General features: G+C 40.7%; 1 protein-coding gene and 1 pseudogene across 2 annotated transcripts in view; both read left to right on the top strand.

The window, feature by feature from the left end:
• The first annotated feature begins 2,516 nt into the window (after nucleotides 1–2,516).
• Nucleotides 2,517–3,284, top strand: LOC109386163 (GTP-binding nuclear protein Ran-like; annotated as a pseudogene).
• Nucleotides 3,285–3,895: 611 nt separating this feature from the next.
• Nucleotides 3,896–12,450, top strand: part of COQ5 (coenzyme Q5, methyltransferase) — an 18,188-nt gene continuing 9,633 nt past the window's right edge. For both annotated transcript variants that reach the window (XM_019649139.1, XM_019649138.1), the window contains exons 1-3: nucleotides 3,896–4,140; nucleotides 7,497–7,646; nucleotides 9,971–10,192. In XM_019649139.1, coding sequence (XP_019504684.1) covers nucleotides 3,939–4,140; nucleotides 7,497–7,646; nucleotides 9,971–10,192 — 574 coding nt within the window. In that variant the 5' untranslated portion in view covers nucleotides 3,896–3,938. The remainder of the gene's footprint in view (nucleotides 4,141–7,496; nucleotides 7,647–9,970; nucleotides 10,193–12,450) is intronic.

The following is a 12,450-nucleotide window of genomic DNA, read 5'->3' as shown; positions in this document are numbered from 1 at the left end:
AAAATCTTTATAAAAAAAAAGGAAAACTATTAAAATTTTAATTATATATACCAATAACAAAAGATGAATACAAGTCACATTTGACTTCTGCAATTTCAAGAGGTGCTCAAAGTGGTTACTATCAACGTCCAGACACTTCTGATTACGGTGAACTACTGCTTGAGCAATGTTGACCAAAGTGTCCACTTGTATACATTGTTTTTAGCATCCCTGGTATATATTCACAAGATGTAAAGTGTATTCCCAGGATGTAAAATACAGCATAGGGAATATAGTCAATGGTATTGTAATAGCTATATATGATGTCAGAGAGGTAGTAGACTTGGGGAGGGTTATCACTTTGCGAGGGGTGTAAATATCTAATCATTATATTGTTTTGTACACCTGAAACTTTTTTTAAAAAAAGCTTAGATCATTTACCCACGATCATATAGCTAATAAGTAATGTTCTCAACTACCTATGAGACTAGCTCTCCATTTTACGAATGTAGACACTAAGACTTAGAAAACCACATATGTAGTTTTGGAATCACATCGCATCCATCTGTACTTTGGAAAATTATAAATGATGCCCTCCAACCATAGCAGTTTGAAATTCAATGGATTGCATACACACACTGTTAAAGAGATGAACAAATAATTCTTCTCAGACTAACCTTCACTAGTTAGAAACACTATTATACGCCAGGCATTGTGCTGAGCACAAGGAATGCCAAAATACATTAAGATTGAGGCTTTTAATATACTCCTAGTTTCCTAAGTTAGTTAAGCAAATAAGAAACTACAGTGGCTAGGCCGGTGCTCACCAATGAGAAGGCCATGTTCAGTTTCAGCCCAAAGATCATGAAGCCCAATGGCGAGAGGCCAGGGGAGTAGGAGTCTGGCATCTCCCAGGCTCTGGAGCTGGAAATAAATTCGAACTTCAAGGCCTAGCTGAGGAAGCTGAATATAACAGCCAAGGAAATTGAAGTTGGTGGTGGACAGAAAGCTGTTATAATCTTGTTTCTGTTCCTCAACTGAAATCTTTCCAGAAAATCCGAGTCATGAATTGGCTCCTATTAATTATCACGTTTTACAAAACACTAATAAATACATATGTCAATTTCTTGAAATTAACAGTTCTCTAACTGAGATAAAGGAAATTAGATACTGATCTCATATTTTTTAATTTCCTTAAAATGCCCTTCATCAGTCCTTATTTTGCTTTACCTTTTCCAGTTTTTCCCCCCACAGATCATATTGAAATGAGAGACTAGCTACATAGTTTTGGTCTGGAAACTTAATTTAATGTCTAGAAGGAACAGCCCCAAATTCTAAGGTCCATTCTTACATATGACTAGGTTTGGAAGACATACTAAGCTTCTTTGATGAACTTTTATTTCCTTTGACAAAGATGTGAGAACTCTGAATCCTTCCTTTCACTCTTAAAAATAAAAGAGGTAATTATGGGCTGGCTGAGTGGCACGTTGGTTAGGAGTTGGCTTGGGACGCCAGCTCTGTGTATCAGGGCCCTGGTTCGGATCCCACATGAGGGCCAGTAACGCTGCGCCCTCTGCAGCTAAGATGGTGAACAACAGCTCGACCTGGAGTTGGGTTGTCATGAGTCAAAGGCAACGGTGTAGGCGGCAGTGCAGTTGGCCAGCAGCTGGCGTGAGCTGCCATGAGCCACCGTGAGCGGCTGTCCAATGGCTGGCAAGCGACTACCTCACCTGGGAAGAACACAATGATAATACCAACATGGGCCAGTGAAGCGACGTTCTCCACAACTAGACTGAAGAACAAAAGGACAGCAACTTGTCTGTTCCCCTTCCCCAATTCCCCAATAAAATCTTAAAAAAAAAAGAGGCAATTATCTAAATGTCTAACCACTATGCTGTACACCTGAAACTAATATAAAATAATATTGACTGTCAACTGTAATTGAAAAAATAAAAATAAATAAATAAATGGCAAAGAGAGAAACCCCAGTGTAGTTCTTCCAAAACAAAGCGGTAGGTGTCCATCTGTCAGACTACACTAAACTAAAAAGAGGTTTTTCATTTTCAAAATAGTTCTTAGCATCTTTAGCACTTTCTCCTTGTGAAATATTTATAGAAAACGTACACTTAAAGAGAATCAAAGCAGAAACATACAGAAATCCAAGCAAAATGCACCACCTCCATCCTCTTTTGTGCAAGATGCTCTACATTACCCTTCCCATAAAAAACGAAGAGGAAAATCTGGGGTTGAAGTAAAACACCCCTGCTATGCCAGCTGGAGCTAGAAATGTAGCTGTGTGACAGCAGGAGAGGGAGGATGAGTAGTGAGTGGTTCTGACTTGCTAAATTAGATACCAGAGCTTTCTTTCCCATTTATGTACTCCTAGATTCATAAAATGGAAAGGCCAATGAACAGCCTTTCCTATGTTTATTTTTCTGAGTAGTCTAGCCTATGTTTCTCAAGAATGGCTTGCGAATTCCTTGCATCAGAATCACCAGAAAGACGGGCCCGGAGACACTTCTGGAAGTAACATCATGATGGCACCCCAAGGAGAACCCCAAGTTCAATTCAAACTTGTTTTGATTGGAGATGGTGGAACCAGAAAAACTACATTTGTGAAACGTCATCTACCTGGTGAATTTGAGAAGAAGTATGTAGCTTAGCTACCTTAGAGTATTGAGGTCCATACCCTTGTGTTCCATACCAACAGAGGACCTAGTAAGTTCAATGTATGGGATACAGCTGGTCAGGAGAAACTTGGTGGACTAAGAGATGGCTATTGCATCCAAGCCCAGTATGCCATTATAATACTTTATGTAACTTCAAGAGTTGCTTATAAGAATGTGCCTAACTGGCATAGAGATCTCACACAAGTATGTGAAAACATCCCCATCATGTTATGTGGCAACAAAGTTAATATTAAGGACAAGAAAGTGAAGGCAACATCAATTGTCTCCCACCAAAAGAAGAATCTTCAGTACTATGACATTTCTGCCAAAAGTAACTAGAACTTTGAAAAGCCCTTCCTCTGGCTTGCCAGAAAACTCATCGGAAACCCTAACTTGGAGTTTGCTGCCATGCCTGCTCTTGCCCCACCAGAGGCTGTCATGGACCCCGCTTTGGCAGCACAGTATGAGCATAGCCTAAAGGTTGCTCAGACAACTGCTCTCCTGGACGAGGATGATGACCTGTGAAAACGAAGCTGGGGCTCAGCATCAGAAATCTAGCTTTATAGGTCACTGTCCTGTGATTTCAGTGGTCCAGCGTGTTTGCCACTTTATTACATAGGTAGGCAGAACGTGTGCTTAATCTTTGGGATGCTGAAGGAGATGAATGGGCTTCGCAGTGAGTATGGCAGTTAAAAAAAATGCCTTCATTTTTTGGACCTGCATATTTAACTGGTTGGGAACGTAGTTGTTTCCTTATTGAATTGCAAAGAAAAGTTTGGTCAAATAAATATTCCCAGCACCCATACCAGATTTAATGATTCAAAATTTGTACTATTTGGGGCCCAAGAATCTGCGTTTTAAAGATCAAACCAGGCGATTCTTACATACACCAAAGTTTGCGAGAATTGACCCCGTATTCTTAGCCTTTTACCACACGGGACTTCAGTTCCCCACTTTTTCACCAGAAAACAAGAGTTGCTCTCTTGTGAGTTAGTACTGGTATTATTGTTTAACAAGATTCAGAGACATGGCCGCTGAGAGGTGATTGGCGGCTCTCCCTTAAAGTACGCTCATTCCTGGTGAATTCTATATTCAGTATGGGAAGAGAGAGAAGAGACTTCGGATACTCGAAGACTAAGTTACCTCTGGATCCCAGAAATCATGCATAACTCCCTAATATCACGTTTCGGGACGCGTTCGGCTAATAAGCTAATAATGACTCCAGCCGGCCGCCGTCTGTCTTCTAGTGATGCAACGCGACGTACAGTCCGGCTGCTGTCTCCTGGCAAGATGGCGGCCCCCAGGAGTTTCGCTCTATGGGGCTACTGCGACCGTGGGTGGTCGCGGGTGTTGCGTGGCTGCCGGCTCCCGGGGTTTCGTAGCTGCTGGCCCGGGTGCCCGCTAGGTGCGCGGCTCTTGTCCCAAGATACGCGGGCAACGGAAACGCACTTCGGGTTTGAGACTGTGTCGGAGGAAGAGAAGGGGGGCAAAGGTGAAAGGGGCGAGAGGGGGGATGGAGGGATCTGACCGTCTGCGATTTAGTTTCTTCGGCCCAACTAAGGGCTGCCTTAGCGTTCGGTTAGCTTCCATGCTGTAGCTTGTGCAGTCCTGACCCTCCACCCCACCCCCCACCCCCAGCCTGACGCTGCATAGCTTAGACGCCTCCTCTTTTTAAGCCGGTTAATTATCACTAAATTCTTTCACTTTAGCGTTTATAATGTGCCAGGCACTGGACAGATATTTCCAATTCTCATTTAAACTTCTTGATTTTGTTCTGGACATTGTTATCCCCATGTTTCACATGAGGAAATTGAGACTTAAAAATTAAGCAAGAAAAAAAATTAAGCAAGAACTTGCCCAATTTAACATAGCTAGTAAGTGGTGGAACCAATCAGTATTCCAGTCCAGTTTGGTCAGTCTCCAGAGCCCACGGGTTCTTAACCTCTTGCCAAAGGCATAGGTAATTTTTTACGACAAGGAAGAAGGAAAGTATCTTCTCTTTGCCTCAGCTTCCAAATTTGCCAAATAGGAATAATGGTAATTTTTTCCTTAAAGTGTTTGTGAGGATTAGATTACTTCATACAGTAAAATTAAAGTGTTTTGAACAATGCCTGACACTTCATAAGTGTTCGATAAATATTAGGTATTAGATATAGCAGTTTCTTTGAGTCCAGCACTGTGCCACAGGCGTGGGAAAGGAAAATAACTTTTAAAACTCCAACTGTGCCATTTATAATGAGGGAATTACGCCCATTTTACAGATGGATATGGTGGTGAGGCTCTGAGAGTTTCCTTCTCTTAACCTATGGACACCCAGGAAGTAAAAAAAGAGCTTGCAATGGAATTTCCCATCATCTTAAAGACTAGTACATTGTATTACCTCTCACCCCAACTTCACTAAATACATAGCTCTTCTGTAACTCTTTGAATATTGAATTTAAATTAACACTTATTTCAGTGTGAATTCCCAGAAAGCTAGAACAGTGAGTGGCTCGTTTATGTCTATATCTTCAGTGCCTGATGCAATAATAGGAGTTTAATAACTGCTTGTCGAGTGAAATAAGTGGAGCCAAGTAAAACAATAGTAAACATTTATTGGGAGCCTGAAAACTTTTTAAAATACTTTACATTAATTCTTGTAAATACAATGAGGTAGGACTATTAGCCTGATTTTGTAGATGAAGATACTATTGAAACAGAGCCACTTGGCCGAAATTCTGCTAGTAAGTCACAGAGCTGGCATTTGAATCCAGGTGGGCTGCTTCCAAAATAGTGATCTATACTCTCTGTATTGTGCTTTACAGTATATAAACAACATGTCACACAATGACAAGCAGGGTAGGTGTTACCCACTGAGCTAAATAAGGCTTTCAGATGTGGGACCCAAGACTGAAGTACAGGCAGAGTCTTCCCTTTACATAGTGATGCAGAATGGTAAAAATGACCGTGCAAGCTAAAATCACACACAATGATCTTAATAAACAATGGGAAAAATTATAATTGTTCCATGACCTTTAAAAATTATTGAGTATCAAACACTTTTACCGTCAGTCATATATGTATAGAGAAATGAAAAAATAGTGAGGTTAATATTTCTTTAGCACACTGCAATTTTTAATTAACTTTCATTTCATTTAAATTAATTAGAATTTTTAAATTTAAGTTTAAATTTTTAATTCAGTTAAAATTCTAATAAAAAATTAGAAACATTGGGAATTAGGTTGTTTTATTCCTTTGTAAAAAATTGACCAAGAGTCGTTTGAACAGTGTTTGCTACCTTCTTGTCATATAATTCACAGTAGGGAGTGAGCATTGTCTCTATGGCCTTGGCAAATTGTCACGCTCCTTTCTAAGTTTCAGTCAGCTTCTAACGTTTTATTCTTTCACTTTCAATGTCATGAAATACCTCCAAGAATTTCTTTAATGTGAATTTTTTTGCTGGTATCATTTCCCCTGAGACATCTTCAAACTTTCCATCACAACCACATCTTCAGTTATGTCCGTAAGTCCATCTCACAGCTCTTCTGGCTGCATATCTAGAATCTCCCAGGTGGCAGCAGTATCAACATTCTCACAGTCAATGGTTTCTCCTCTAACTCCATGGACATTGTATTTAAATTTCACTTCCAGCATTATTTTGCTTTGCTTTTCTTTGCTGCACTTCCATTTTTGTTGGCCAATTTCCCCTTTCAATTATCCAGTTTTGAAACATGCTACGCGTGTTTACAACTGAACAATAAGGAGGTAACGCAACTACATGCTTTGCTGTGTGTGTGTGTGTGTGTGTGTGTAAACTAAATAACTGATGTACAGTGATCAACCAATTATAAACTGAAAGAAGTGACATGACTGGTTATTGATTATGATGCATGCCTGTTACTTACTGATTTGTGGACTGAAGAACTAGCGAAGTTTGTACTTTATGCAATTACTCACAGTTAATATACCATTGTAGCTGAATGATGTTGCTGGTGGACTGATGTTATTTAACTAAACCACTGAAATTTATGCATATCAGAACCATGCAAAGCTAGAAGTGCTTATACTCAGTGGGTTGAGCCTTAATGTCCCTCAATTCCCCCAAAAGATGTTCAGGAAAAAAAGCACGCTTCGAGACCCCACGGTTAAGAATAGGCATTCAAGAGCAAGTTAAAAGAGGAGCTCTAGGATCTGCTATCCAGCAGAGGACAGTAATGTTTTGGATCCATGCAGCACATTTCCTCTGAGGAACTCAAAGCATCTCCCCTTCATTACCTAATTCAGCTTTATGGCAGCCTTAAAGTGTCGTGGATAGTCAATTCCTTCTCTCTCCAGCTAGACCAGATTCCACATTCTGCCTCGATCCTGCGGAGAAGATTGACGAGGACACGCTATAGTGTGTCTTGGCCCTGATTCATATCTTGCCATCCGTCTGCCCACCAAATGGTACCCGAGGTTTTTCTCAGTGATGCAGGCAGAGATGAGATGAAGCCTTCCCATCCATTAGTCATGTGTCTTTCTAATGAATTTTGTTGTCTTTTCTTATAATAACCATTAGAAAAATTCCACAAATGTCCCCATCCTCTAAAAAACAGAAACGTATTTAGTACCAAGTATGTGCATGGCATGATTATGAGTTAGTGGTCCTGGATAAAGCTAATTAAGACAGTAGAAAAGAGGTTGAAGTAATATAAGCCTTTTTAAAAAGAGTTAATATTAAGGTGTAGATTTGAGCATCAAACATCAGGGCTTAGGCTCACCTTGCAAAGACAGGCAACTTCAGGGGGGAAAAAAAACCTTTTCTCATTTAGGACTTTTCCACGTTAATCTTGTCAAGAACATAATTGTGTTGTATTTCTCCCATGTCAGTCTATCAGGTGTTTGAAAGTGTGGCTAAGAAGTATGATGTGATGAATGATATGATGAGTCTTGGTATCCATCGTGTTTGGAAGGATTTGCTGCTCTGGAAAATGCGCCCGTTTCCTGGGACCCAGCTTCTCGATGTTGCAGGAGGCACAGGTAACGTCTCCTTTAGTGTCCTCAGGTACCATTGAACATCTTTTACAGAAATTAGTGTCTCGTTGGAATGAGCTAGCTTACCTCCCGTTAGCTTGAAGATGGCAATTGAAAACCAATAAACTCTAAGAAAGGTTTGCTCTTTTTAACAATATCAATCAAAAGCACAGAATATCAGCTTTGTACTAGTCACTTTTCTAAAATGCACAGGATTGCAAAATAAAAAGACCAGTTTTTTACTCCAGTGACATTTCACCATCTAAATGACTGTTTTACCTTCTGTTTAACATTTAACCCACTTTCCCTCTTTCTCTGGGGAAGATGCCTTTTATCCTATTACATAAGCTTCCTAGGCAGCCATTTCTGCTTAATACACTGTCACATCAGATATCAAAAGCTCAATTGTTTATGCATGCCCCTTTTGGCTTGGTGCACACTAGGCATTTGGGGAAGAAAAGGTCATGGGTTTCTAAAGTGCATCTTGATGATACCATTACATGGTTAATGTACCTGTTAAATTACATTACAGTAATGTGTAAAGTAATCATGTGATAATATATACTAACAGAATAATGTATAATAAATTATAGTAGCATAATCTCCATGTTTGAAAAGTGTATATGCGGCTTTGTTGGTGTGCTCCTCTCTCCAAATGGAAGTTCAGAAGGCAGTAAGATATCTTGCTCAGGGGAGGACAATTTAGCAGAGTCTTATCAAAATCTAAAATGCTTAGAGTCTAGGAGCCCACAATTCTAATTCTAGATATCAAGTCTAAAAAAAACTTGCACAAAGATACAGCTACAGAAGAGGTTCAGTCAGAGCTGCCTACATCTCCAGTGTGCCATAACCAGTGGCATGTTGACAACTGCCCATTTAGAAAATGTAATTAAAAAGTAACCCCATATATTTAAAAGAAGACATTTTTAAAAAGATATAGCTATAAATACTCTCACTGCATCGTTTTTAATAATAGTAAAAAATTAGAAATAACCTATTTATCCCTCAATAAGAAATGGCTTTAAATTAAGATACACCCACTATATGGAATATTATGAATGGAGAAAACCTATAAAGACTGATGGAAAGGTCTCAAAGACATTAAGTGGGAAGAAAAGAAAACAAATTGTATAGCAATGTGTATAATATGATCCCCATTTATGTTTTTAAGTTGTTTCATATTAGTACATATAAGTGGATTTAAATACATAGAAAAGTGGCTGGAGAATACCGAATTGGATGGAAAGACTGGAGAAAGGGTATATTTCTTCCAAATAGTGTTAGAAAAACAAAGATAAGGAAACAGCATGATAAACAAGGAAATGAGATCCTGAAAAGTACTGGCTTTGCCCAAACAGTATTTACCTGGTCACAATAATGTAAGTGCTTTTGATTTTCAGCTTTTGGACTCAAACTATCAACAAAACATAGAAGACTTAATTATAGCTATAAAACAAATAAAATGGGGCCGGCCGAGTGGCGCGATGGTTAGGAGTTGGCTTGGGACGCCAGAGGACCCCGGTTCGGATCCCACATATGAGGGCCAGTGACACTGCCCTCTACCAAAAAACAAACAAACAAACAAACAAACAAACAAAAAAGCAAATAAAATGTTACCAGTCTTGACAGAGTAAAAAGACATATGATGGAAGGTTAAAGGAGAATTAAGAGATACCATCTGTAGTTGATAGAATAAGAATAAAGTATTGATTAGTTTATTACTCTAGGTTGCAAAGGTATCTACAAGTATGAGGAACGGTGAAAAGTGATATAGATATATTGAGAAGATAGGGGCATGCAGAGATGGAAGGGAAGGATATCATTATAAATTTGGTAAGTAAAGAAACAGCTGTAACCAACAGAAGAAACAGCTAAAAGAATCGGGAAAGATGGCCTCTGGGGAACTGAACTGGGAGTAGAAGTGGTGGGGCATAGATTGTTGCTTGTAACTATACCCTTATGTTACTTTCATAAAAATTATTAGGAAAAGACTAAAGACTGCACACTAAGCTCTTAACACTTCTTATGTCTGGAGAGTGTAGGGACAGGGACTGTGACTTTCATGTTTTATTCTATATATTGAGGTATTGAGTCTTTTATAGTGAGAATGTGTGCATGTATTACTTGTGCAATTTTTTAAAAAGGAACTTTAAAGCATCTTAGAAATTTAAAAATTGCTATTAAAAAAAAAGTTCCTAGGGAGATGAGTACCAACTTCATTTTCATACACGCCTCAACTCCTGTACCTTTGTTGTCCCTTTTGGGTTTAGGAAATGCTGGGTTTTGTTTTCGTTTATGTTTGCATCTTTCCTCCTGTTGGCTTCCCACAGGTGACATTGCATTCCGGTTCCTTAATTATGTTCAGGCACAGTATCGGGGAAAGCAGAAGAGGCAGTTAAGGGCCCAGCAAAATTTATCCTGGGAAGAGATTGCCCGAAAGTACCAGGATGAAGAGGATTCCTTGGGTGGTTCCCACGTCATGGTCTGTGACATCAACAAGGAGATGCTAAAGATTGGGAAGCAGAAAGCCTCTGCTCAAGGACACAAGGCTGGTAAGTCCTACAGAAAGTAGACACGGAGGAAACGTTTGTACGTTTATAAAATAAGATGGACTATGGAAAATGTGGAAGTGCTTTATTTCCCAGCTTTCAAAAACGTGTAGCTAGGCAGGAGTTGAAGATAATTTGTGTGGGTGAATCCAGTTTGTGCTGTTATGTACATTATCTCAGGAACCCAGGAGTTAGATTATCTATGAGCCCTAGGTGACGGGGGAGATGACCAAAGCCCTAGGTGACGGGGGAGATGACCAAAGCCCTAGGTGACAGGGGAGATGACCAAAGCCCAAAGAGGCTAAGTATCTTAGTCAAGTAACACAGCTTAAATGGCAGATCCCACATTGGAGTGAATCTTTGGATCTCAGCTCCTGGATCCTGAGACAGAAGTGTTGCTTTTAATTCCCAGCAGCTCCCCAATGACCACAGTGTTCTATTCCTGAGCTATTCCATCCCCTTATCAGTGCCAGGGTGGTTTGATCGATGTGGAAGTGAGCCAGTGCACTGCCCTGAAAGAAGGGACTTGCCCTTCAGCCACTGGAGTGCAGGTAGCTGACAGCCTCCAGCTCTTAGCACCTTCAGGCTGTGTCTCAACTTTCCAGCCAGGCTCTTTCCTGGCAACACCCCGCTGATGGCTGAGGACTAGAGGGCCACTAGGGCCTGGACAGTTCCCAGGTGGAATTTTTTTAACAGTCTTCTCTGCAGCACTCCCTGTCAGGAGGCTGAGGCTTTATCAGAGCTGCATCAAGGTCTAACAACTTTCCCCAAGTCAGTCATGCTTCCTCTTTCTTTTATCTTTCCCAGGTGTCTGCCCCCTCCCCTCAAAAAACTTTTGCACTTCAACCTCCATATTTCAGCATTAGTTTCTCAGAAGGCCCATCTGATACAGTTGAAGAAACACCCATAAACTGTATAGCAGGTCCTCAAATAATTTTTTTTTTGGTTCAACATCATTTCGTTATAACATTGATGAGAAAAAAAAAATTGACTCCCAGCCGAGGCCACTGTCTGTATGGAGATAGCATGTTCTCCCCTTGTCTTCGTGAGTGGGTTTTCTCCAGGGCCTGGTTCCCTCCCACATCCCAAGGCTGTACACATGAGGTGAATTGGAGTGTATAAATTATCTCAATCTGAGTGAGTGTGGATGTGTGTGAGTGTGCCCTGTGCTGGGAGGGCGTCCCATCCAGGGTAGGTTCTCTGTCCTAAGCTGCTGGGAGAGGCTCCATCCACCTGTGACACTGAACTGGAATGATCGGGTTGGAAAATCATCATCTGACTTGCTTTTATTAATCTTTCTTAAATGTATGCATAGCTCACATTTATTTCAATGTTTAATATTAGTGTTTTGGGTCTTTATTTAGAAGTTTGGCGATGTTTTTGTGGCCAGAAATATACAGTAGGAAATTCACTCTTGTTTATATCAATTCGCCTATGGTAAAATCGGTTTTGTTATATGCCGTTTTGCTTAAAGTCGCAGTTTCCAGGAACCTATCGATGATGTTAAGTGAGGACTTACTGTTCTTCTAAACCTTCTCTACCACAGTACTCTCAACAGCAGACAGTCTCCTGGAGACTGCCTGTCTCCAGGAACCCACTCCAGGAACCTCACAACGGACAATTTGTGTCCTGGCTCAAAGATGTACATTTTACATTTGGCTTTCCGTTTGTTTTAATATTTTGAAACACTACCTCCCCCCCCACTCCCAATTTTTTCAAGTAGAAGTACTGATCTTGGCAGCTGCTTTTTACCTGTTTACCCAGCTTTTCAGAGCGCTGCACTGCCCTCTCCCATGCAGGCCAAGCACTGCACGCAGCCACTGTGCGAGGCAGTGGTGTACAGCGAAGAAAACAAAATCCCTCAGGTCAACATCAGCATTTCTCTCCTCCCCTCCCCACCAGGAGTGTCTATGGTTATTTCAGCTCAGTTCTTCCTCCTCCTCCTCCCATCCCCAGAAGGAGCTGCCTATATGAACCGCAGCTCACTGGGCCCCCCAGATAAAGGGCTCTTTTGTTAACCATCAACACTGACCAGAAGGCAGACAGACAGTCACTAGTGTTTTTAGACAAAGGCACTATGTTTCCTTACTCCTACTGGAAAACGTGTTTCCCTTCTCTCTGGTGCTCAGCCATAAGGCATGGGGAACAAAGACAGAAATGATAGGTAACGTTCCAGTTCTGGAAGCAGCTCTTTTGTAGCATGGCTTGCCCTTCAAGCTCTCCTACCTGCCAAGACAAACCCACTTGCACAGGAATCAAGT

This window comes from Hipposideros armiger, unplaced genomic scaffold, assembly GCF_001890085.2.
Source record: "Hipposideros armiger isolate ML-2016 unplaced genomic scaffold, ASM189008v1 scaffold_129, whole genome shotgun sequence".
NCBI classification, from domain to species: Eukaryota; Metazoa; Chordata; class Mammalia; order Chiroptera; family Hipposideridae; genus Hipposideros; species Hipposideros armiger.
Note: the sequence above shows the minus strand (reverse complement) of the source record. Positions and strands in the feature narration are given on the sequence as shown.